This window comes from Xenopus laevis, chromosome 3L (genome assembly GCF_017654675.1).
Source record: "Xenopus laevis strain J_2021 chromosome 3L, Xenopus_laevis_v10.1, whole genome shotgun sequence".
Taxonomy (NCBI): domain Eukaryota; kingdom Metazoa; phylum Chordata; class Amphibia; order Anura; family Pipidae; genus Xenopus; species Xenopus laevis.
Genome location: NC_054375.1, coordinates 142,579,561 through 142,606,306, shown reverse-complemented (window position 1 = coordinate 142,606,306; position 26,746 = coordinate 142,579,561). Strand labels below are relative to the sequence as shown.

Here is a 26,746-nt window from a genome sequence, read left to right as displayed (position 1 = left end):
CCCTTTTGTAGCAAAAAAGTTGTTGGAAGTCTCTTTCTGTTTTCTTTACCATAAAGCTGTTTCGTTCAAGACTACCTACCTCTACCGTTGCTTTATGAACAAGCTCTTTTTTATAACCCTTCTTCAGGAAACTATAGTAAGGGAGTTTTTGGCTTCTTCATTTTTGTTTGTCTATAAGAGTTTCTTTTTTGTCTAAGTGACAAAACAGACCTTTTGTGTGGATTTAATGAGATTGAGACACTTCCATCTGATCTAATACTCTGTGGAATAGACATACAGAGTCTCTACACTTCTAAACCGCAAACTGAGGGTATGCGATATATAGAAGAGTTATCACTAACTACGAGTTTATCGAGTTTATCGAGTTTATCGAACCAAAAAATTGTGCATGGAGTCTAAAACCATTTCTTTGATAATTAAGATTGTCCTTAATTTTTGCAGATCTTTAAACTTTTGAAAATAGACTACACCAGCAATCTAGACGAGATAATGGTAAGCCAATTGATAAAAATGCTGTTTTTTGCCCCATAATTAATGCTCTTTACATCATGAAATAGGTTACACGGGGAAAGCATTTTTTGTGCAGTCTCTATGTTTCCTTTTGCTTTTAACAGACAAATGATGGACATTATGTATTCACACTGTGTGAACCATTGGCAGCAATTATGATGGACACTAATACTAGAATATGTACCTTTTTTAGGTTTACCAAGAAAAGAGGTTTCTTGGGAACTGATGACTGACGGGCATAACTAATCCTTAAGGGTAGGTATAAGGGGTAGTTAAATAAATAGCCAAAGTTTTTATCCGTTTCGATCAGTGGCCAATCTTTTCTGATAATCTTTTCCATCTTGCTGCTATTATGATTATAGGTGGAAACAAATGATATCCTTTCGTTGGCAGTCTCTTTCTGTTTTTTTACCATAAGGCTGTCTACCTCTACCGTTGCTTTATGAACAAGCTCTTTTTTTATAACCCTTCTTCAGGAAACTATAGTAAGGGAGTTTTTGGCTTCTTCATTTTTGTTTTTTCCCCATAATTAATGTTCTTTACATCATGAAATAGGTATTTGTATCTGTGTCCTTTTGCTTTCAACAGACACATGATAGACACTATGTATTCACACTGTGTGAACCATTTGCAACAATTATGATGGACAATATGTATTGCAGAAATGGACATTTTATGAACTATTTTGTTACTATGTTTAACACATGGGACTTTATGGATTCCGTCTGGTCTCCAACAACTACACACAGGAGCTAATTGGACTAATTAAGCTAATTATTTTTATTGGGGGTTGTACAGGGTGGGCTTTAATAGCCAGTTGTGTTCTGTTCACTGTTACACTTGAGAAATGGAACCACTCTGGACCTGAAACAAGTTGTGTCAGCAAGTCTGAAATTAACCTCATGCAGCAATCTGCTCTACTGAGTGCTCTGCTTTCCACATATCACTGGCCCCTTCATCCTAAAGTTTATTTTCACAATGTAAAGAGGAAGTAAAAAAATACAGTCTAGAAAATACAGAGAAAGCAGAAGTGGAAACCCAGGGAGCAGTTGTATGTGGCACGGAGGAGGCAGAACAACACTGAGAAGGAACCAGTCAACTGGGCAGAAAGACATTCCAATCCATTGGCACAAGATGGACAGAGGTAAGGAATAGAACAAGGGACTGGGATGGGAGAAATATAAAAATAAGGGAATATATTTCCAATCCATTGGCACAAGATGGACAGAGGTAAGGAATAGAACAAGGGCCTGGGATAGGAGACATTAAATCTACATTACATGTCATGGGAATATGTCTCTGTGTCATTAAAAAGAGCTATTAGTTGGCATTAGCTATAGACGTGATCTTTGTCTACCTACTATCTATCTATCTCTATCTATATGTCTATCTATCAATCTATCTATCTATCTATATATCTATATCCATCTAACTATCGTTCCCTTCACTTAAATTTTTAGCATCTTACCTCCAACATGTCATTAGGTAAAAGGATAAAACACCGTAAATACTACTGCCAGGGGTCTGCTAAGCAATTTGATGCCCAATCTTCATCAGATTACCAAAGTATTTGGCACATAAAGATCCCAAATTAAAATAGTGCACACAAATTGTCACTTCGGCTCCTCCCAAAGACACTGCAATTTATGTATTGTAAGAGCCCCGGACAATATAATGACCCTAAAAAAGTTGAGGGGGGGGGAAGGGGCACTTGTTAATTCCCAATTGCTTTACCACAATGCTACAACCCCAAGATTCTAAACAACCTTTTCCTGTCAATAAAACGGACAATAACAGAAAGGGTTGTTGAATAATAATGGCTCCAGCATCTACATTAACAATTACATTCTCCACCATTAGACCACCATGGGTTGTTCACCTTCAAACAACTAGTTGGTTTCAGATAGTTCACCAGAAATAACGACTTTTTCCAATTACTTTCTATTTTCTATGTGTCACCGTTTTTCTAATATTGAAGCATAAAGTGTCTTTTTTCACCTTCTAAAGCAGCTCTGGGAGGGGGGTCTTCGACCCTGTAAACCAGGGGTCCCCAACCTTTCTTGGCCCAGGGACCAAAAAGAGTCAAATTTTTTTCCAGGGACTGGGGGGTGGGAAAGGGTCGGGTAGGGAGGAAGGGGGGGTCTGCAGGGGTCGGGGAGGGGGTCGGGAGGGGTCGGCGTTCAATTTGGGTGTGCTGCATTAATTGTTCGGCGGCCCAGTTCAGGAATTTTTTTTTTTCAGGCGCTTGGGGACCCCTTCTGTAAACTGTTCTAAATTGATACATTTAGTTGATACATTATCTTTATCCCTGCTGAGCAGAATCTCTGGGTTTCATTACAGGCAGCTGTTAGAATTGATACAATAATTGCTAATACTCCAGAGCTGCTGCTGAGTAGTGATGGGCGAATTTATTCGCCAGGCACAAATTTGCGGCGAATTTGCGCAATTCACCGCCAGCGAATAAATTCGCTAAACACTGAAAAATTCACTGGCGTCAAAAAAAAAATTTCGTTAGCGTCAGAAAAAACGACCGCCGGCGTCAAAAATGGCCGCCGGCATCAAAAAGACGGGTGCCAGCGTCAAAAACGAGACGCCGGCACCGTTTCGCAAATTTTTTGGCGAAACGCTGCAAATTCGCCCATCACTACTGCTGAGAAATGGATCAACTAAATGTTGCAAAATTGTAACAGTTCAGAATCACCGGAATTGCTGAACTGTCAGACTCAAACACCAGAGACAGGGACATTCAACTTTAATCTTAGATTTTGGAAAAACAGTTAAAAAGAAATTATGGAAAGAAATTGAAAAAAGTCTTTATTTCTGGGGAACAATCGGGAAAACAACTGAACTGAAAAAAGTGTTTGGAATGTGAACAACCCCTTTAAGGTATTAACATTGTACAACACAAGATAACATGGTAACATTCGGGGGAACATAACAAAAGTCGGTAACGGGAAAACTATTCGCAGTGCAGATTTTGCTTTGCGCGAATTTAATATAGCTATCGTGAACCCGGAAACTTCCACTTACGACAGTGGAAGACTGTTTGAGAATTTTATAGTTTGCGCCAATGCGCAGTAAGTGTTTTTCTTACTGAAAAATTCGTTATGTTTGCTCCAAAAGATTACAACACTTCAAGCACTTCTTAAGAGTGTGTGTGCAATTACAATTCTAAATGCGCACTTAAAATCCGCAATGCAATAACAGTTTAAGGAACAATATTACATTGCGAGAAGTGGCTTTTCATTCTTATTGGTGTGAATTGTTTTGCTCTTTGCGACTTTTATTACATTCCCCCAATAATGTGCTAGGCCTGTTTTTAACTACTAATTCCATTGGATAAATGGTTCTTGGATTACAACACTATGTGCTGCACCTGCCTTCAATAATGCTGCAATCCTTGTGACTTTTCTACCCATTAGCCACAGTACACTGACTCAATGGCCGTTACACAAAGCCCATCCACCTAACCAGAACCCATAATATTTAGGGGGATATAGGGGACCCAATGAGGCCCAAATAATGAGCAATTTCAAAATCTATTGGTAGAACAGCTCAACCTTTGGATATGTTTAGAGCCCTAAAATTATTTTTTTGTGGGGCCCAGTAACATCTAGTTACACCACTAGAGGTATGTGCCTTAAGCTACTAAAAATGCCTTACCCTTTAAACAAAACAGGGATTGTTTGTCCATATATTGCAATATATTTAAGCTGGCCAACTACGTCAAAGTCATCCCATATCTGGCCAGTCCTACGCTTAATTTTCATCTGATTCATTAAGAATTCCATTGCTTCATTTTACATTAAACACAAGGACTTATTGTTACCTGCTCATCTGCCTAATGGTCTAAAATGTTGTAGTGATCACAACGTTATCTGTTTTGGGAAAAAGCTTTAACCTTCATGATCATTGACCGGCTTCGCCTTAGCTCATTACTGGTCTTATGATTTAGTGGTGCTTGGGAACTGGAAACTGGGAGGTTGAGACTGAAGTAAAAGCAAAACAGGAAGAAGCTTCAAGGGCATTTCCAAGATTTTTGTCTGAGTTCCGCTGATTGTCTCAAATACTTGTTTGTTTTTTATCTGGTCCGTCCCAAAGGGGAAGCAAAGGGCCTACATAGGACAAGCTATTGTGAGCTGCTTACCCCAGTGGGCAAATGCTCAGATTATGATTTTCTTCTATATCTTGAGGCAGACTCAATTATTGGGTTTCTAAATACCATTTTTATACCAATCTTAGAAATGGTAAGCTATAGGAAAGAATTTCATGCAGTGCAAGTGTGTGTGCCAAAATTACTCATATATATTACGTCTCAAAAGGTTTCATCCATGCTATTAACCTTTTTAATAGCATGGATGTGGTGTGTTATTTGTGCTAAATAAATTCAATGCCAATTTAAAACTAAAATTCCCAAAAATCAATCAAGCTCGTACAACTTCACAAAAAAATCAGTGCGCTGTGCAAGTGCACATACCTTAAAGGGATACTGTCGTGGAAAAACATATTTTTTCCAAAACACATCAGTTAATAGTGCTGCTTCAGCAGAATTCTGCACTGGAATCCATTTCTCAAAAGAGCAAACAGATTTTTTTATATTCAATTTTGAAATCTGACATGGGGCTAGACATATTGTTAGTTTCCCAGCTGCCCCAGTTATGTGACTTGTGCCTGCACTTTAGGATGGAACTACTTTCTGGCAGGCTGTTATTTCTCCTACTTAATGTAACTGAATCAGTCTCAGTGGGACTTGGCTTTTACTATTTGATGCTGTTCTTAGATCTTCTAGGGAGCTGCTATCTGGTTACCTTCCCATTGTTCTGTTGTTTGGCTGCTGGGGGGGGAAGAGGGGGTGATATCACTCCAACTTGCAGTAAAGAGTGATTGAAGTTTATCAGAGCACAAGTCATGTGACTGGAGGCAGCTGGGAAATTTACAATATGTCTAGCCCCATGTCAAATTTCAAAATTAAATATAAAAAATCTGTTTGCTCTTTTGAAAAATGGATTTCAGTGCAGAATTCTGCTGGAGCAGCACTATTAACTGATGCGTTTTGAATAAAACATGTTGTCTCATCACAGTATCTCTTTAAGACTCAGGTTTAGATAACTATCAATAGAAACATTATACAGGCTGACACAGTACTGGACCGACACAAAAAGCGGTGCACTTAAAAAGTGTTTATTTCAAGAAAGGCAAATTTAGACTTAACTCAAACTATTTAGGCAAAAAGTAGCCTTGCGTGTTCCGTGCTTAATTATAGACTCATGAGCCCATGCCCCCAAATGCACCACAGCAGCAACTTTGTAACATGCAGCGGCGTAACTATAGAGGAAGCAGATCCTAGGGGGTCACGTGGAGCCTGGACTGCGGGGTCTGCATCTTCTATAGCTGAAAAGAATACCCCCCTTCCCAGGTGCTCTTTTACCTGTGGGCGGGGAAGGGGAACGTAGGCAGCTTTTAGACTCCAACGCAGGGTGGGGAGTGGGCGGCCATAGGCGGGGAGTGGGCGGGCAGGAGTGTTGTTGGGAATTTCTGGGGTCCCAGTGCACTCTACTTACACCACGGGTAACATGGTATACCACAGATGGACAGTAACTTTTGTAGTGATGCCCAAATTGACGCTCTTTATACACACCACCATTAAAGACTTGCAGTTTAACACTAATGTGGCAAATGTGACATAATAATTAGTGCAGAAAACATTTGCGAAATTAACGACCACGTTAACATCCTTTTTGAATGATTACAGACCTCAGCGACTTCCTCACAAAGTTCAAGACCAAATGGCTTTTGCCAACATGCACAGTGTATGTCCCAATCACGAAGCGACATAATGTCTAAAGGGGTGGTTCAGCTTTAAAGGGATACTGTCGTGGGAAAACATGTTTTTTTTACAAAATGCATCAGTTAATAGTGCTGCTCCAGCAGAATCCTGCATTGAAATCCATTTTTCTAAAGAGCAGATGGGTTTTTTTTATATTTAATTTTCAAATTTGTTTGGGCGGCTAGACATTTTGACATTTTCCAAGTGCCCTCAGGCCATTTGACTTTTGCTCTGATAAACTTCAGGCACACTTTACTGCTGTACTGCAAGTTGGAGTGATGTCATTACCCCTCCCTCCTACCAGCTGCTGTAATGTAAACAGAGCCTTGTCTGGTCAGCCTGTCAGTTGAACAATAGGCAGGTATCAATTCAAGATAACAACTACCTCTTCAGAAGGATTCTGCTGACTGGACTGGGAGGAGCTCTGTGTCTGCCTGCTGTTACCAGTGCTTTGCTCCACAGCCTTGGACTGAATTGACTTATACAGTAACTTACTGTACTTGCTATGAGGCTTTTAGTATGTTATAGAGTGGCCAAAACTTTTCAATTGGTCTTACTTATTTTTTTTTTATATCGTTTTTGAAATATGTGCCTTCTTCTGACTTTTTCCAGCTTTCAAATGTGGGTCACTGACCCCATCTAAAAAACAAACACTCTGTAAGGCTACACATTTATTGTTATTGCTACTTTTTATTACTTGTCTTTCTATTCAGTCCCTCTCCTATTCATATTCCAGTCTCTTATTCAAAGCAATACATGGTTACTGGGGAAATTTGCAAACTGAAGAGCTGCTGAATAGAAAGCTAAATAACTCAAAAACCACAAATAATAAAAAATGAAAACCAATTGCAAATTGTCTCCGAATTTCACTCTCTACATCATACTTAAAGTTAACTCAAAGGTGAACGTCCCCTTTAATGAAACTCCAGAGCAGGTGTTAACACTAACCTTTGCTTAGAAATAATCAGCAATTTAATATTCGCCAATGAATGGTTTCACATTGCTAGTAGTGCTAAACATTCACAAAAATGCAATTTTAAAAATCACTTGTGATTTTTAATTACATTCTCCTTTTTTTGACCATGCCCCCATTTTTGTGGCCACACCCCCTAATTACCATGTCCATTTTATACAATTTGACAGGTTATGAACGTTTGAACACAATTGTGTGTTTTTTTTTATGTGTTATTACAGTTTTGCTAATGAAAGTGAATTGCCCTTTAAGCTGTGAGTCTAAGTTCTCCCAAGGAACCTGCTTATCTTAAAGGGATACTGTCATGGTAAAAAAAAATTCTAAATGAATCAGTTAATAGTGCTGTTCCAGCACAATGCTACGCTAAAATCCATTTCTCAAAAGAGCAAACAGATTTTTTTATATTTAATTTTTAAATCTGACATGGGGCTAGACATTTTGTCAATTTCCCAGCTGCCCCTGGTCATGTGACTTGTGCCTGCACTTCAGGAGAGAAATGCTTTCTGGCAGGCTGCTGTTTTTCCTTCTCAATGTAACTGAATGTGTCTCAGTGGGACAAGGGTTTTTACTATTGAGTGCTGTTCTTAGATCTACCAGGCAGCTGTTATCTTGTGTTAGGGAGCTGTTATCTGGTTACCTTCCCATTGTTCTTTTGTTAGGCTGCTGGGGGGAAAAGGAAGGGGGTGATATCACTCTAATTTGCAGTACAGCAGTAAAGAGTGATTGAAGTTTATCAGAGCACAAGTCACATGACTGGGGATAGCTGGGAAATTGACAATATGTCTAGCCCCGTGTCAGATTTCAAAATTGAATATAAAAAAATCTGTTTGCTCTTTTGAGAAATGGATTTCAGTGCAGAATTCTGCTGGAGCAGCACTATTAACTGATTTGTTTTGAAAAAATTTTTTTTTCCCATGACAGTATCCCTTTAAACTGTTACAAAAGTGTCTTAGTATCTATTCTGGGCTCACTGACTCACCAAAAGCCAATTAAGTTAGAAACTTTGTATCTTTTTCTGGCTGTTCAGCGCAGCAGAAAGTCGGGGCATTTCAGTAACAAATCAAGGACTGTGGACTGAGCTGTCAAAATTGCCACTGTCCCACAAAAAACGGGACATTTGGGAGGTGTGCTATGTTTATCTCCACCAAAAAATCCTACCTACCACTTGCTAACCTTTTTATATAGGGATGACGCCTCCTCTGATGTAGTCAACCTAAGGCCCCTTCTTCTTTTCTGCCAAATAGAGCATAAGACTACTCACTACCTTATATAGACTTCCTGGGGAATTGCTCCTCCTTCCTGCTTCCAGAACCATCTAATTGGGATTTCTGGCCTTACGCTGCCATCTAGTGACTAGACCTCGAATTTGTTCTTCTAAAGACAATCCTACAGAGGTCTTCAAGTCTACCAACTTTTTTTTAATTTAGGAGAATTACTTTTTGGAAAAACAAGATCAGTCGCCTCATTGAAAATGAATGAAACAGTGTGAATCTCGACGGCGCGCAACTTTGTTTTCTGTGACAAAGCAGGAATGCAATAATTTGGTTTCAGTTTTTTCTCAATTAAAGCCAATGTTCAAAAAAAAAAAAAAACCCTGAAAAGTCACTTGTGTTTTGTCGCTTTTTTTGCAATTGAGGTTTTGGTTTTTTCCGCACACTGGAATTTTGAAAAATATTAATCTAATTGTACCATTGGCCTTTAAGTGGATTCTGAGACAGTTCATCTCTCACTGAGAGTTTCTGCAGAAGGAAGTAGCCAGTCAGATGAATAGCAAGAAATACATTCTTCTGTCATTGCAAAAAGGATCAGGATGTTTCAAAACTGAAACCTTGTACTTCCCACAAACATGACTTTTTAAGGTATTTCAAGTAAATATTGGTCTACTGTATATATCACTGGTTATGCCTTTTTTCAAGAATCTTAAAGGATAACTAAACCGTAAAAAGGAATGTGGCTAACAATGGCATATTTTATATACTGAACTTATTGCATGAGGCTAAAGTTTCAGCTTGTCAATAGCAGCAATGATCCAGGACTTCAAACTTGTCACAGGGGGTCACCATCTTGGAAAGTGTCTGTGACACTCACATGCTCAGTGGGCTCTGAGCAGCTGTTGAGAAGCTAAGCTTAGGGCTCGTCACTAATTATCCAGCAGAAAATGAGCTTCCCCTGTAATATAAGCTGATGCTACAGGTTTGCTGATTAATAAATTCTGACGCTAATTGCACTGGTTTCTGTGCTGCCATGATCCTTTGATGATCTAGCAATAGGAGGCAGAAAGGAACTGGCTTATATAGGCCCAAAATGACCAGATTATAGACACGTGGCCTTAATGAGAGTGAGGGCGGAGACAGAGAAAATAGCAGCAAGTAGCAGGTGTCTACAGGGTCGGACTGGAGCTTTGGGCGCCCACGAGGCTGCAAAAGAAAGGGCCCTCCTGGCAGTAACGTAACTAGAGGGGGGCGGGACGCACAGCCGCCCCCCCCGCCCCCCTCCGTACGCGATTTTAGGCCAGCATTTCAGTGGCGCCCGAGCTGCCGGGGGGGGCCTTGGCCCACTCGCACCCCCTGCTCCTCCGGTAGTTCCGCCACTGCCTCCTGGCAGTCCACAGGGCCCCCACCCTGACCTTCAAATGGCGCGCGCATGTGTGGAAAAAGACATCTGTATGTGCAGAGACCACAGCATTGCGCTCAGAAAAAAAAGGAGAAGCCTTGCGCATACAAAAAAAACAGCTGGGCAGCCATGGGAGAAGGTCTGGGCAGATGGGGGTTCATAAGGGCCGGGGCCCACCGGGCTTTTTCCTAGTGTCCTGCTGATCCAGTCTGAACCTGGTTGTCTATATGGACAGTAGGAACCAGTAAATTCCAAATGCCTCCAGTGGCTCAGCCGGATACTACACCTGATGACTACCACACAGATGTGAGTTTGATTCCCCAAGAGTCATGACTTTATGATCCCTAACCTTCAGCTCCCGTTCAGTCACTTCTCAAGGGTCCCTTTTTAGATGTCCGTGTGAAATATAGTAAAAATCCCAATTTGTACTATACTTAGCATTCACACAGTCACAGGCAGCCAAAACAGACCGTGGTGATTGGAATATTTCTCAGGGCAGTACTTTTTGTAGTAAAGCAGAAAAGTGGTCTGGGGTCCAAAGTCAGCCATAGTAATCACTGAGAGGCCTGTGACAATTTGGCCCCCCGTTCAAGTGATTTTCACTCGTTTGTTCACTCTTTTGTTTGGATCACAATTAAGCAACATTTACTGCAATTTGGATGAATCCCAAAACAAATCCTGGTGCCTCCCTTTTATACTGTACGAAATTTGTACTGAAAAACTGATGTAAAATATTTGTTAGAAATAAAATGTGACCACTTTCTTTCTAGTCTCATAAGGGAATATATTGTATTGTTCTGCCTTCCAGTCATGGCATTCTAGCTGATTGTCTAAATCCCTTATTATTGCTTTTTAATCCTGCAGCCTGTGGAAACAAAACAGTAAATGGAAAAAAATAGCATTTGTTTTTAATTTAAATCCTCAGGAAACCGCCAGCGCCATCTTGATGATCAGTATAATATGTATGAAAACATGCAAGTCAATAATCCTACAATAACGAAGATAGAGATTTATGAAGAAGCAAAAGAAAATCTTTCAGCAAAATGTATGGATTGTACAGTAAGACAAGTAGCAACCTAACCTGAGGATGTGCCAATGTTTTCTATTTAAGCAACTAACTAGTGATGGGCGAATTTATTCGGCAGGCGCGAATTCGCCGCCAGCGAATAAATTTGCGAAACGTCCGCGAAAATTTGCGGCAAAAATTTACCGGCGTCCAAAAAAATTTCCGAAAAAACGGTTGTTTCGTGAATTTTCCGCCTTTTAGCGAAATTCGCAAATTTTTCGGCGAAACGGCACAAATTCGCCCATCACTACAACTAACTTCTATAACGGTATACTGCATCCGTAGTGCTATGGTATATTGCCGATGGCCATTCTTGACTTGTAGATAGGGCAATGGTATATTCATAGGTAAAAGGAGCAGGATAAACTAGTTTTGACTCATTTGGGTTCACGATATTTAGTCCTCCAACCACTTCATTCATTTAATGAGATAATTGACAGGTCAGTTCCTGTGAGGTTATTATTAAATGGTTGAACCACAGGCACAAGTCAACATCCCGTCACATAGTGGTACTTGTTAGACTTTATTCTACAGGCCTCCTAGTGTCATTGATCTTCAACTTTTGTCATACTGTAATCACTTAATGTGAACACATACCCAACTTATTGTGAAATCAGAGTACATTTACGGAGGACAGTTTGCCCAGGTATAGCAACCCATAGCAACCGGTGAGACATTTGCTTTTATACTGGTGAATAGTAAATGCTTCCAGCTGATTGGTCTTAATAGCTGATTAGACATCTGACTCAAACTCTGGATCTTTCATACCATAAAACCCTTTAGAATCCTACCTTTTGACCACCCTCAATTTGTCCTTGGGTTTCAACCCCATAAACTCAAGCAGTTCCTTTAGCTGGGGCTGAAAACCAGTCTCAAGATATGCCAAACACTCATACCATTATTTAGAGGACATATTAACTACTTGCTGTTGTGGGTTTGCACTGATGAAGCCATACAGATTCAGCAATGATGATAAAACCTATGCATCTCATTCTATTGCAGTTCTGAAGGCAAGCGAAATGTTGAGGACTCAGAGGAGACTCCTGATGGTTCTGGTGGCCCTGCTGATACTTGTATTTATATTCCTGATAATCGTCACAAGCCTGGTGTTCACATACTGTGAGTTTCATAAGGACCAGGCAGGAAGATTCTTGAACGATATGAAAAAAAATCTAAAAAGATGACTATTTGCATCTAACAACTTGCTACACGTTGTTGTAGAAGAGAATCAGGTTTCCCTCTCACATATAAAGAGAAAATAGCAGCACCAGTAGCCTCTTAGCCTCCTATGTCTACACCAACACAGGGCCAAGCTGGACGGCACTTTAGGCAACCTGACCAGCCAACTAAAAATTTTCCCCCTCTTTGACGGAGTAAGTTAATTGTTAGGGGGGCAAGGGCCTGACTAGAGGTATGTGCCTAGTGCCCCTCAACTGCTGTGTCCTAGGCATGTGCCTCTTGTGCCTACCCCCAGTTCCAGCCATGGACTACATTGCCTCTTCGCACTCTTCCTCTTTCCTTTATGTCCAATGCAAATCATAGTTTCTGAGCTGGACATAGAACACTGCAGCTCTAACTGTAACAGGAAGAAGTGGGGAAGCAAAAGACACAAGATTGTCCATTAATTGGCTCATGTGACTTAACATGTATGGTTTGTTTGTAGGGTTGCCACCTGTTCGGTTTTGACCCAGACAAATTACACCCTGTCCCCTCAGTGTCATGGCCCCGCCCCTCCACATCATGGCCCGCCATCTCCACTGGCAGAAAAGGTGGCAACCCGATTTGTTTGATTTGTTTGTGGGCATTGTGAATCATAGGATCCCAGGGGACGGCCCTTAGTTCTAGGATTACCCAAATGGCACATACGATTAAAAGTATATTATTATGAGACTGGTTTGTTTACAAGAAGCAGGGACCTACATTATTTGAGGGTATAGTTTTCCTTTATGACCACTTGTGGCCATTATCAATAATCATCAGGGGAAGTTGATAGGTCAATCAGTATTCCAAAGTTGGTATCCAACTCTGAATCTTACGTTAACCATATTTTTGTTTTCAGATTCTCTTGTTTCCACCCAACTGAAGCAGGCAGGTGAGTTTCCTCCCTAACTTAATGTAAATTTGATTAGAACTCCATTTATTTCAATATGAAAAAATCGCTTTTGCTAGAGGACCCTGTTACCAAGAGTACTAAGAGTGAGTATGCTGAATGCCAAAACTCTTTGGCCAGTTTGTAAGTGTGATTCATTTAGTCACACGTAGCACGTTTCCCATGTATCAATTATAAGGGAAAGTGCTATACATACTTTAAGGGGGGTTATTTATTAAAGTCACAATGCCAAAAACTCTAAATTTTAGTGAAAAAAAACCTTTAATTTTTCATGATTTATTATACCCCGAGGATGGAAAAAGTAAGGGACCAATTCACTAACCGGAGAAAATTCGCCAATGCTGGCTTTGCGCACATCGCAACACTTCAGCAGGCGTAAATTTGCCTGGACAACGCTAATTCACGAAGATCCAAAGTTACGCACAGGGTACCGAATGCTGCCGAAGTTGAGCTAGCGAAAATACACTCAGCAGTTCGAAGTTACGCTAGTACAATGGACGTATATGCTGCAGCAAATACATTACACTACACAAGGCCAGGGAACCTTAATAAAATTATATAGAGTTATGTTGCCCTACACATGTGCCCACAGTACAGTTTATGTGCCATATTTTATCAGGGAGGATACCCCAAAAAAAAAATTCGATCTTTTTCAGCCTATCACCCTGTAAAAAGAAAAAAAAAACAATGTTTTTTGGGACTTCGAAAAGTTTTCAACTTTTCTTTGAAAAAAAGTCTGGCGATACAGCTAACAGTACGTAAAATCAAAAACTTAGTGAATTTGCGTAGTTAACGCTCTTTCGCCAGAGCGACAATTCGTCTGGCATTAGAGTGCAAACCGTTAGTAAATCGGCGAAGTGCCAAAATGAAGTCACAATGGCGAATTTTCGCCAGCGTTGGCCACTTTGCACTTTAGTAAATTTCCCCCTAAGAATCAGGAAATTCGGCATCTGAGACCTGCCGAGGTTGTATAGAAGTCAATGGGAGAGGCCACAAAGATATCCAGATCTGCGCTGGGTTTCGTGTATAAATTCAAAGATTTCGTGTTTTTTAGGCAAAAATCCAAAAAAATTGTACTCGCATGATTTTCACAATTTTTTCGAGTTTTTTTTTTTCCTTTACTGGAATTGTCTGGAAAATGGAATAATAAATAAGGGGAAATAACCCATGCAGATTTGGACAGAGTATATTTTAGATGAGAGAAATATATATATATATATATATAGCAAATTTGAGTACAGTGCACACGGATAACCGAAAAAAGCAATGCCTGTGTGCTGGTTACATGTGTTAATAGTCATAGGCAAGAGAGAAAAACCGCACCAACAGGTCTTTATACAAAAATAGAAAACCTTTTATTCAACGTTTCGGCTCGACCGCTGGAGCCGTCTTCAGAAGACGGCTTCAGCGGTCGAGCCGAAACGTTGAATAAAAGGTTTTCTATTTTTGTATAAAGACCTGTTGGTGCAGTTTTTCTCTCTTGCCTATGACTATATATATATATATATATATATATATATATATATATATATATATATATATATATATATATAAATATTATATAAATATACATATAGTACATATACTGTATATATATTTAATAGTGTAACTATATTCTTGAGATCTGTTCCCCAGCTGTTACAGGTGCAATGCTGGCAATAGAGGTATATTATGGGGGTGTTGTTATTTGGTAGTGGGCTTTGGTCCCTATTTTAGTCTCCAATCAGCAGGAAAATTTGAAGGGGTTGTTCACCTTTAAATTAACTTTTAGTATGATGTGGAGAGTGACATTCTGAGACAATTTGCAATTGGTTTGTGGCTTTTGAGTGATTTAGCTTTTTATTCAGCAGCTCTCCAGTTTGCAATTTAAACAGCCTGGTAACTAGGGTCTAAAACCCTTGCAACCACATATTGGTTTGAATAAGAGACTGGAATATGAATAGGAGAGGCCTGGATAGAAAAATTGGTAATTAAAAGTTGCAATAACAATACATTTGTAGCATTACACAGCATTTGTTTTTAGATGGGGTCAGTGACCCCCATTTGAAAGCTGGAAAGAGTCAAAAGAAAAATGCAAATAATTAAAAAACTGTTAAAAAAACAAATAAATAAATAATGAAGACCAGTTGATTAGAATCAGCCATTCTAAACAATCTAAAAGTTAACTGAAAGGTGGACAACCTCTTTAATGTCAGAATGTGTTTCCTATATTCTTTAATGTAAAGATAAATAGGGTCATTTATGAAGACTGGGGTAAGTAAGCAAGAGTACTAAGGGGGCTCAGGCAATGATATATTCATGGGAGCAGCTACCAATTTCTGTAGCCAAACACCAATGTCATGGCAATTTTTAGAAAAGGTGCAAAGTACAAAACAAAGTGAATGGCACCTGATTTTTGCACTTTTCACACTTGACTTCTTAATAGTAAATGATACCAAAGGTGTCCTATAAGAAGACGCAGCAGAGATCCATACCTCCAAAATGTCCCGTTTTCTGTGGGGCAGTCCCGATTTTGACAGTTCCGCCCACAGTCCTGGATTTTTATTAAACTGTCCTGAGTTTCTCTTTGATCTCCTGCACTGACGCCAGAAAAAGATATAAAGTTTTATGAAACTTTATTAAATAAGAGGCTTTTTGGCAGAGAGCCCAGAACACTCAGCACTGGCAACTAGATACATTTGTAACAGTTTAAGATAAGCAAAGATAGAAAGTTGTAACTATTTAAGGTCTTTTAAAAGAACAGTGACTTGCAGCTTAAAGGGCAATTCACCTTCATAAAACATGGCCCTAAAACTCCCAGAAATGTGTTTAAACTTTCATAACCTGCCAAATTTTGTAGAATGGACATGGTAATTAGAAGGTGTGGCCATAAAAGGGGTGTGGTCAGACTTTTTTTCCGTACTATGCGCGGCAGATCTTTTTGTCCCTCTTTCCAATTTTTCAAATGTTGGGAGGTGTGCCCATCTAATACCAGATATGGAACAGGGTCACTAAGAGGTTTTCAGAAACTCTTAATTAGCTCATAATTTGCACTTGGGAATTAATTCAAGGCAACTAATCAAATGTATGCTTTCATTGTTCTAACTAGATTTTTTTTTTTTGTAATGTCACAAAGTTTTTTTTTCAAGGTAGGGAGGAATTATAATAATCTGTATTTGTGCTCTGCAGATGATGAGAAATCAATCCTCGTAGCCCAGATTGAAAGCATGAACAGGACTTTAGGTAGGTAAATCTTCTATGAACTTCTCTTGGGCAACTCTATGGTGAGGGAGCTGTTTTGAAGCATAGGATGGGTTGGGTGGTTAGAGACCTTTAAAGGGCCACTATGCCTTTACCCTGTCTTTATATTTGTCCAACGAAAAATGTTAAAGGGATACTGTCATCGGAAAACATGTTTTTTTCAAAACGCATCAGTTAATAGTGCTGCTTCAGCAGAATTCTGCACTGAAATCCATTTCTCAAAAGAGCAAACAGATTTTTTTATATTCAATTTTGAAATCTGACATGGGGCTAGACATTTTGTCAATTTCCCAGCTGCCCCTGGTCATGTGACTTGTGCCTGCACTTTAGGAGAGAAATACTTTCTGGCAGGCTGCTGGTTTCAGTTACATTTCAATGTAACTGAATGTGTCTCAGTGGGACATGGGTTTTTACTATTGAGTGCTGTTCTTAGATCTACCAGGCAGCTGTTATCTTGTGTTAGGGAGCTGCTATCTGGTTACCTTCCCATTGTTCTTTTGTTTGGCTGCTGGGGGGGGGAAGGGAGGGGGGTGATATCATTCCAACTTGCAGTACAGCAGTAAAGAGTGATTGAAGTTTATCAGAGCACAAGTCACATGACTTGGGGCAGCTGGGAAATTGACAATATGTCTAGCCCTATGTCAGATTTCAAAATTGAATATAAAAAAATCTGTTTGCTCTTTTGTAAAATGAATTTCAGTGCAGAATTCTGCTGGAGCAGCACTATTAACTGATTCATTTTGGAAAAAATGTTTTTTCCCATGACAGTATCCCTTTAAGAATCATTTCTACTTGATATATGAGGTATGTTCTGGCCTTATTGGGGTGTGGGCAAACCACAACTAAAATGCACTTGCTGGTAACATAAATAACCTCCTCCATTTAGTGATAACCATAACACTATATTTGAATCAATATTCTTCTCTGTTACAATATTGTGCAGGAAGAAACTGCCCTAAAAACTACACATAGAGCAAACTCTATTTAGATATCACTATGTTTGACGCTTGCTTATAAATGTACAAGTAGTGCTCGGAGAGATTCGTTTTCCGAAGTCGCCCGAAGTTTCCTCGTGAGGCAACTTCGGCTACTTCTGAAAACAAATCGTTCCGAGTGCCATCCCGCTGGCGAATTTCATTTTAGCCGGCGGGAAGGCAGATTCGGGGAGATTAGTCGCCCCGAAGAAGAGAAGATTTGTCTCTGGGTGAATAATCTCCCCGAATCTGCCTCTGTGCTCTGACCCTTAGGCTGTATTCAATTTCAGATGTTTCAACGGCAGATCTTTTTGTCTCTTTCCAAAATGTTGGGGGGTATGTACATCTCATACCAGATATAGAACAGGGTCAGTATGAGCTGATGGTTTTCAGAAACTCAGAAGGTCTCATAATTTGCACTTGGGAATTAACTCAAGGCAATATCTAGTAAAATTAAGTCAAAGACAACTTGAAAACCTCACTGAAGTTCAATGGAACCATTGTGATTGGATGGCTGTGATTCCCTACCACTTTAGTTAAACTGAAGAAGCCCCTCGGACAAGTGGTGAAACGTTTTCAAGAGAAAACGAAATGTCCAGTTACCTTTGACTTAATTCTTCTAGACTATATCATGACCTGGATAAATGAGAGTCTTCATAGACATGCAACTCAAGGCAACTAATCAAACACATGCTTTTATTGTTCTAACTAGAATATTTTGTAATGCCACAAAGTTTTTTCTCTCAGGTGGGGGGAATTGTATTAATCAGTATTTGTGCTCTGCAGATGATGAGAAATCGATCCTTCTAGCTCAGATCGAAAGCATGAACAGGACTTTAGGTAAGGGAACCGTTTATGAACCTCGCTGGGAAAACTCTATTGTGAGGGAGCTGTTGTAAGCAATAATATGGATTGGATGGTTAGATACTTTTAAAGGGCCACTATGCACAGTTACATAGTTACATAGTTATATAGTTACATAGTCAAATTGGGCTGAAAAAAGACAAAGCCCATCAAGTTCAAACCCTCCAAATGAAACCCAGCATCCATACACACACCCCTCTATTCACTCACATAAATTATATATACCCATATCTATACTAACTATAGAGCTTAGTATCACAATAGCCTTTGATATTATGTCTGTCCAAAAAATCATCCAAGCCATTCTTATAGTCATTAACTGAATCAGCATCACAACATCACCCGGCAGTGCATTCCACAACCTCACTGTCCTGACTGTGAAGAACCCCCTACATTGTTTCAAATGAAAGTTTTTTTCTTCTAGTCTAAAGGGGAGGCCTCTGGTGCAGTGATCCTTCACCCTCTCTTTATATTTGCCCAACAAAAATGTTAAAATCATTTCTACTTGAGTCATGTTCTGGCCTTATTGGGGATGTGGACAGGCCGCAACTAAATTCCACTTACTGGTAACATGTATAACCTCCTCCATTTAACCATAACATTGTGTTAGTGATAAATTACTATGGTTTTGAGGAGAATTATAGGTTTGCAGGTCTCAGTGTTGAGGTGAGGGTCCCCTTTGGGAGATTATCCCAGCAAGAACATTCTGCTCATCCATCAGTGGCATGGAGACATTAATCATGCTGGATCATTTTTCTTCTTTGACCATGTTCAGTATCCTATTTGTTTTGAATAAGTTAGTGGAGACGACCCACTAGTGAAACCATGGTCTTCCTGCTGGGTCCAGGGTCCCCTCACTGAACGTTTCTAGGAGCATGTGTGGGTGTGAGTACTTTAACATGAATATGTGAACTCAACATTGCATCTGTGTAATTTGCACTTTGTACTTGTGTTTTTAAATGAGTCCGGCTGCCTTTAAAGGGGAAGTCTAAAATAGAATAAGGCTAGAAATGCTGTATTTTGTATACTAAACATAAACATGAACTTACTGCACCACAAGCCTAATTAAACAAATAATTTCTGCTTTCAAAGTTGGCTACAGGGGGTCACCATCTTGTAACTTTGTTATACATCTTTGCAAGACTAAGACTGTGCACATGCTCAGTGTGGTCTGGGCTATTAGGGATCGTCATAAACAAAGCTGCTCCCCCTGCTGTTCATAAGTATGATTGTTGGGATTTTAGGCAATAGTTAAAAAGCTAGATATGGGCACAGCTTTTTTCTAAGTGGGTTAAATTTAGTGTAAGGGTATTTCCTTTTGCTTTTTGACTCACTGAAACTTCATGTATTCTGTGCAGGGGAGCAGAAGAACGACCTGACATTTGAGATCAAAGAAGTCAAAAAGTGTATCGGTAAGCAATTGAGTTGGAAATCATATAGCGATATTTACCTTTATATCAGATTAACATGATTAAACTCTAGCTAATATCCGCAATGTTTTTAAAAGATTCAATATAACACTGTGGGGCAGATTTATCAAAGGTTGAAGTGAATGAAAAAAAAAATAGATTTTCTAGCTATTTTTTGGGTACTTCGACTAGGGAATAGTCCAAATTCAACTTGAATTTGAAAAAAATTCAATGCGCTATTCCTTCGATTGGTACGATTCGAATTTGGCCGAATACGGACCTATTCGATCGAAAGCAGACCTATTCTACCAAGTGGGTTAAATTTAGTGTAAGGGTATTTCCTTTTGCTTTTTGACTCACTGAAACTTCATGTATTCTGTGCAGGGGAGCAGAAGAACGACCTGACATTTGAGATCAAAGAAGTCAAAAAGTGTATCGGTAAGCAATTGAGTTGGAAATCATATAGCGATATTTACCTTTATATCAGATTAACATGATTAAACTCTAGCTAATATCCGCAATGTTTTTAAAAGTTTCAATATAACACTGTGGGGCAGATTTATCAAAGGTTGAAGTGAATGAAAAAAAAAATAGATTTTCTAGCTATTTTTTGGGTACTTCGACTAGGGAATAGTCCAAATTCAACTTGAATTTGAAAAAAATTCAATGCGCTATTCCTTCGATTGGTACGATTCGAATTTGGCCGAATACGGACCTATTCGATCGAAAGCAGACCTATTCTACCAAATAAAAAAAAACTTCAACTTAATTTCGGTTGGTCTTTTATAAATTTGAATTTCGAAGTACTGTATTTTCAAATTTGGGCATTTTGGCAAAAAGCCAGAAAAAATAGAGAAAACACAGAAAAATTTTATGATCCGGGTTTTGCTAATTTTAACGGGTTTTTAGCCAAACTGATTAAATCAAGCTTTTTTGATAATAAATAGGGTAAGATAGGGTATGGGAGTTTGGTAGTGTTTTTTTTTATTCAAATAATGAGATAAATTTGGATTTTAGTAAATAACCCCCTATATGTCATAGAATAGTATGGAAGTATTCTGTTTTATATGTATAAGTCTATGTTAGATATAGTTGTTTATGTAATTTTATATAAAATCTAGGGCTCCATATTTTAGTTCTATGCAGAAATAGACAAGGGTATATCAGCATTCTTGTAGATTATTGTTAGATTTCAAAAACATAGCAGTGTTTCAAGGAGCCTATGAAGGAGTTAATTAAGTAATTAGTTCACTAAAACCTACTACATACTTTATAAGGTTGTGCTAAAACCCACCAATACCCATAGTAAGTAATCCCCAAGAGTTTAACAAGCAAATGGGTGAATTATGATACGTTATATGGTATAGCAGTATAAAACAAACCTACTTTAGATTACTAAACAGAAAGGGTGGGAAAGGAGACACTCCCACAAGAGAAGGACACAAGGAACATCAAGGCCTCAGAACCCGTCAACATCAGGGTCACATAATATAATAAGCCATTCCACTTAGAAACTTTATTTATGTGCCAAGTTAAGAACTGTATTTTTTTTGTTGTATTCCATTAATGTCTAAAGGATTAAAAAAAGACTCTTTCTTGGGAAGTCTCATGTTTACATGTGGATTTTGAGGGTTTTCAGAGAGTACCTTTCCTTCACCTGTCAATGTTCCACATATATAACTGCAAAGCAGCTTTAAAGGCTGTGGTGTTTGTTTAATCATTGATATTTTTATTTCATCTGTAGGTATACTGGGAAGAGAAAGTACCTATAGTCCCTATAGGTTTTGGGATCTTGAATACATGAACTGTCTGTCAGCCAGTTAATTCAAATATCACCACCATTTACTGTCTTAATAAGTGCTGTCTCATGATGTTGTAGGACTCACCAGTTGGGGAAGCAAGACATGTCTTTCATTGCACACCAATTGGCCATAAGGACATTTGTCTTAGCTCTAAACATCTTCTTATGTGGACCCCTTGGACACATCATGAAAATGTGGCCCTATGTTATTCTGTAAATACATTTAAAAATTCAGCATTAGTCAGCGATCAGTCACTATGTTATTCTGTATTGTAAATACATTTAAAAAATCAGCATTAGTCAGCGATCAGTCACTATGTGGTGGCAAATTGTGCCCACATTAATTTGGACAGTTATAGATTTGGACCATACTTCCCAACCATCTATGAACAAACAGATGAAGCAAATTTTACTTAAACATTGGCTCAGATTTTTTAGCCAGACCCATTATGTCACTCCAAGTGTGCTCCATCTGTATGGCATCTGTGTGGCAACTGGCATGCTGGTTTATCTGTCAATGCCTTTTCTAGGCACGTGGATAGATTATTACAGGTGTAGAAGGGAAAGGAGCCACAGTTCAACCCCACTGCTGCTCAGATCCTTTGCTTTGGAAAACATGGGTTTTACAAAACACATTGGTTAATTGCACTCCTCCAGCAAACTTCTGCACTGAAATCTGTTTTTCAAAAGAGGAACAGATTTTGTTTTATAGATTTTTTTTAATTAAAAGTGTAGCTAGACATGTTCTTAGTTTTCTGAGTGCTCTTAGCCATGTGACTTGTGCTCTGATAAACTTCAGTCACTCTTTACTGCTGTAAATCAAGTTGTAGTGTTTTCGTCCCCCTCCCTTCCCCCCCCAGCAGCCCATTAACAGAACAATGGGAATGTAACCAGATAACAGCTCCCTGCTATCTGCATTGCTAAAAATGCTCTCATGCCTAATCTAACTAGTGAAAGATATGATCACAGCACTCCGTAGTAAAAATGCAAAGTTCAGCTAACCCAATTTGTGAATCCTTCTTCACATTGAGAAGGACAAACATCTGCAACTCATCTGCAAGTAGTTCCAAGTGTTGGCTCTTTCTGAAAGTTCCTAAACAATGCACAATGACCTGAGATGGCTGCCTACTCACCAATATTACAACTAAAAAAATACATTTATTGGTTCAAGAATAAAATGTTAAATGGTAGAATGAATTACTTGCAGTGCAATTTAGTAATAAAAACTATACCATAAAAATCACGCGCGACATCTTTCATTGTGTATAGGCACCATAACACTCAACCCCTCACATTATCAGGGTTTAGGTAAAAAAAAACCTGTCATTTATCATTTTATTTGTGATCCAGTATCAATGGGGTACCGATTTAGAAATATCCAAATTCATTCCCCAATCCAAAAATTTTAAAATGTAATGAAAAAAACTTAATTAAAAACTGTGTGTGGTTTGGTTTATTTGAATGATGTTATAATAAAGATTTTCTGTACATCTTAATATTTTTGGATTGTGGAATAAATTTCTATATTTCTATTTCACAGTAACACATGTAGATGATGAGGTATAATTCTGGATAAAAGGGGTAAAATTTAGAAATGGTGGTCATTGAGGGTTCAGTCAAGTAAACAAAACAGAGGCCAAAAGCCCAGTATACACAGTATGTGATGGAAACTACAGAAACCATAAGACCTGCAAAGTCTTACATCTACCATATGTAATGGTTTAGTAGGGTGGGTCAAATGAAATCTGTTCTTTTACCTCAGCTGCTGATCCATAGAGCAAAATTGCACTGCAACCCTCTCTCTCAGCTGGGCTATTCTGATGGTGTTGAATGGTGTCAAGGAGGAGTGTGTAGTCAACTGTGTCAAAGGCTGCAGAGAGATCTAGAAGGATTAGTATGGAATTGTGACCTTTAGACTTGTGAGTTTCAGTTGAGTGTGATGGGCGGAAGCCAGATTGCAGGTGGTCGAGAAGGAAGTTGTGAGTGAGATGATGGATCAGGCGATTGTAAACAAGTCTTTCTAGTAATTTGGATGAGAATGGAAGAACGGAAACCGTACAATAGTTAGCAGGAGAGCTGGGATCAAGGGAAGGTGATTAGTGCTTGTTTGATAAGGAAGGAAAAGTACCAGTAGAGAGTGAAAGGTTAAATAGGTGGGTAAGTGCAGGAGAGAGTGTATCAGAGATTGGATAGAGGAGGTAAGATGGTAAGAGGTCAAGGGAGCACGTTGTGGGTTTTGAACAGGCTAGAAGTTTAACTTCATCTAGTGTTGCAGGGGTAAAGGAGTGCAAAGTAGATGTGAGTGGACTGCACGTTAGTCTGAGATTGTTGTCAGACGGTATGTTCAGCCTAATGAGATCGTTTTTCTCTTTAAAGAAATCAGCAAGATCTTGGGCAGGTCATGATCCGGGTTTTCACTCATTTTAACGGGTTTTTACCCAAACTGTTTAAATAAAGCTTTTTTTAATAATAAATAGGGTAAGATCGTGTATGGGAGTTTGGTCGTGGTTTTTGTATTTAAATAATGAGATAAATTTGGATTTTAGTAAATAACCCCCTATATGTTAAAGAATAGTATGGAAGTATTTTATATAAAATCTAGGGCTCCATCTTTTAGTTCTATGCAGAAATAGACAAGGGTATATCAGCATTCTTGTAGATTATTGTTTGATTTCACAAACATAGCAGTGTTTCAATGAGCCTATGAAGGTGTTAATTAAGTAATTAGTTCACTAAAACCTACTACATACTTTATAAGGTTGTGCTGAAACCCATAGTAAGCAATCCCCAAGAGTTTAACAGGCAAATGGGTGGAATATGATACATTATATGGTATAACAGTATAAAACAAACCTACTTTAGAAACTAAACAGAAAGGGTGGGAAAGGAGACAATCGCGAGAAAAGGACACAAGGAACATCAAAGCCTCAGAACCCGTCAACATCAGGGTCACATAAGATAATAAGTAAGGCCACTTAGATATTTTATTTATGTGCCAAGTTAAGAACTGTATTTTTTTTGTTGTATTCCATTAATATCTAAAGGATTAAAAAAAACCTCTTCCTTGGGAAGTCTCATGTTTACGTGTGGATTTTGGGGGTTTTCAGAGAGTACCTTTCCTTCACCTGTCAATGTTCCACATATATAACTGCAAAGCAGCTTTAAAGACTGTGGTGTTTGTTTTATCATTGATATTTTTATTTCATCTGTAGGTATACTGAGAAGAGAAAGTCGCTATACGTTTTGGGATCTTGAATACAGGAACTGTCTGTCAGCCAGCTAATTCAAATATCACCACCATTTACTGTCTTAATAAGTGCTGTCTCATGATGTTGTAGGACTCACCAGTTGGGCAAGACATGTCTCCCATTGCACGCCAATGAGTGGAATTTTATTGGCCATAAGGACATTTGTCTCAGCTGAAAACATCTTATTTGGACACATCATGAATATGTGGCCCTATGTTATTCTGTATTGTAAATACATTTAAAAAATCAGCATTAGTCAGCGATCAGTCACTATGTGGTGGCAAATTGTGCCCACATTAAGTTGGACAGTTATAGATTTGGACCATACTTCCCAACCATCTATGAACAAACAGATGAAGCAAATTTTACTTAAACATTGGCTCAGATTTTTTAGCCAACCCCATGTCACTCCAAGTGGGCTCCATCTGTATGGCATCTGTGTGGCAACTGGCATGCTGGTTTATCTGTCAATGCCTTTTCTAGGCACGTGGATAGACTATTTACAGGTGTAGAAGGGAAAGAAGCCACAGCTCAACCCCCCTTCTGCTCAGATCCATTCCTTTGGAAAACATGGGTTTTACAAAACACATCGGTTAATTGTACTCCTCCAGCAAAATTCTGCACTGAAATCTGTTTTTTCAAAAGAGAAACAGATTTTTTTTTCTATATTTTTTTTAATTTAAAGTGTAGCTAGACATGTTCTTAGTTTTCTGAGTGCTATTAGCCATGTGACTTGTGCTCTGATAAACTTCAGTCACTCTTTACTGCTGTAAATCAAGTTGGAGTGTTTTCGTCCCCCTCCCTTCCCCCCCCCAGCAGCCCATCAACAGAACAATGTGGGAATGTAACCAGATAACAGCTCCCTGACACCTGCATTGCTAAAAATGCTCTCATGCCTAATCTAACTAGTGAAAGATATGATCACAGCACTCAGTAGTAAAAATGCAAAGTTCAGCTAACCCAAGTTGTGAATCCTTCTTCACATTGAGAAGGACAAACATCTGCAACTCATCTGCAAGCAGTTCCATTGTAAAGTGTTGGCGCTTTCTGAAAGCTCCTAAACCAGGCACAATAACCTGAGATGGCTGCCTACTCATATAGAAGAGCATCCAGCATTTAGATTCACAAGCTTACTTGTTTCGGGGTGCACGCCAATTGATGTGTTCACCTTCACATCCTTGAAGCAATTTCCAAAATAGATAGCAGCACTCCCATATAGCATAAAAAGCCTTTATTTCAAAATATTCATCGGGCACAGCAACGTTTCGGACCGCCTGGTCCTTTTTCAAGCTGACAAAGTTAAAAACTGCATAATTGCACTTCCTTAAATAGCCACACTAACAATGCCACCTAGTGGTTACAACGTATCATAATGTTACATAAATATCAATTGTTACATCCTTCAGTACACAGTTTAGTTACAATTACATTATATCTATTTGTAGCATATTAGCCAACTTAGCTTTTGTTGCTTCAATGATATCTAGTAGTCACTAGGAAATAAGCAAAGTGATGTGTCATATTAAAAACACTTAAAATCCATAAAAAATGCCATATTCGTATCAAAAATAGTTTTTTATCAAAGGATTTCTTTATCAAGAATAGTAAATTTATAACAGAGGATACAGTTCGTATTCCTTATTTAGACCACCTGGTGTAAGGGTTCCAAGTTTTTTGATCCAGTTTGCTTCACACCTTAATAATTGTTTTACCCTATCGCCATGTTGGGATGGGGCACAAAAACGATTGATTACCAGGCTCCTGAAAGTAATTCTGGAAAGAAATTATTTTATGTTCCAGGACGACTTTTATGAACAATGCTGCGGTACAGCAATGGGGTCAAATGTGGCCCCCACTTATGCTAATATTTTTGTGAATCTTTTTGAAGAAACATATGTGTACCGAAACAAAAATTTTTTAGAAAATTGTAAATGTTGGTATCGTTATATCGATGATGTCTTCATGCTGTGGGAGGGGCAACAGTCAACCCTGGACACATTCTTTTGTGAGCTAAATGGATATCTAAGCTCCTTGAAATTTACAATACACGCAGATCTATGTAGGATTAATTTTTTGGATGTATGGGTTTACAAAAATAACAGTAAATTGGC

At 38.8% G+C, this 26,746-nt stretch overlaps 1 protein-coding gene across 4 annotated transcripts; it reads left to right on the top strand.

The window, feature by feature from the left end:
• The first annotated feature begins 1,406 nt into the window (after positions 1-1,406).
• LOC121401615 lies at positions 1,407-24,884 on the top strand. Of its 4 annotated transcripts, none has more exons than XM_041587137.1 (9): positions 1,408-1,654; positions 10,849-10,968; positions 11,992-12,108; positions 13,049-13,081; positions 16,268-16,321; positions 18,100-18,153; positions 19,536-19,589; positions 19,971-20,024; positions 21,331-21,480. In XM_041587137.1, the coding sequence occupies exons 1-9, from the start codon at positions 1,564-1,566 to the stop codon at positions 21,408-21,410; spliced, it is 657 nt and encodes a 218-aa protein (XP_041443071.1). In that variant the 5' UTR covers positions 1,408-1,563; the 3' UTR covers positions 21,411-21,480. The 4 variants fall into 4 exon arrangements, with proteins under 4 accessions (XP_041443073.1, XP_041443071.1, XP_041443074.1 ...); XM_041587138.1 differs by lacking the exon at positions 21,331-21,480 and adding an exon at positions 24,600-24,884 and having other exon boundaries at positions 1,418-1,654; XM_041587139.1 differs by lacking the exon at positions 19,971-20,024 and having other exon boundaries at positions 1,407-1,654.
• Positions 24,885-26,746: the final 1,862 nt, after the last annotated feature.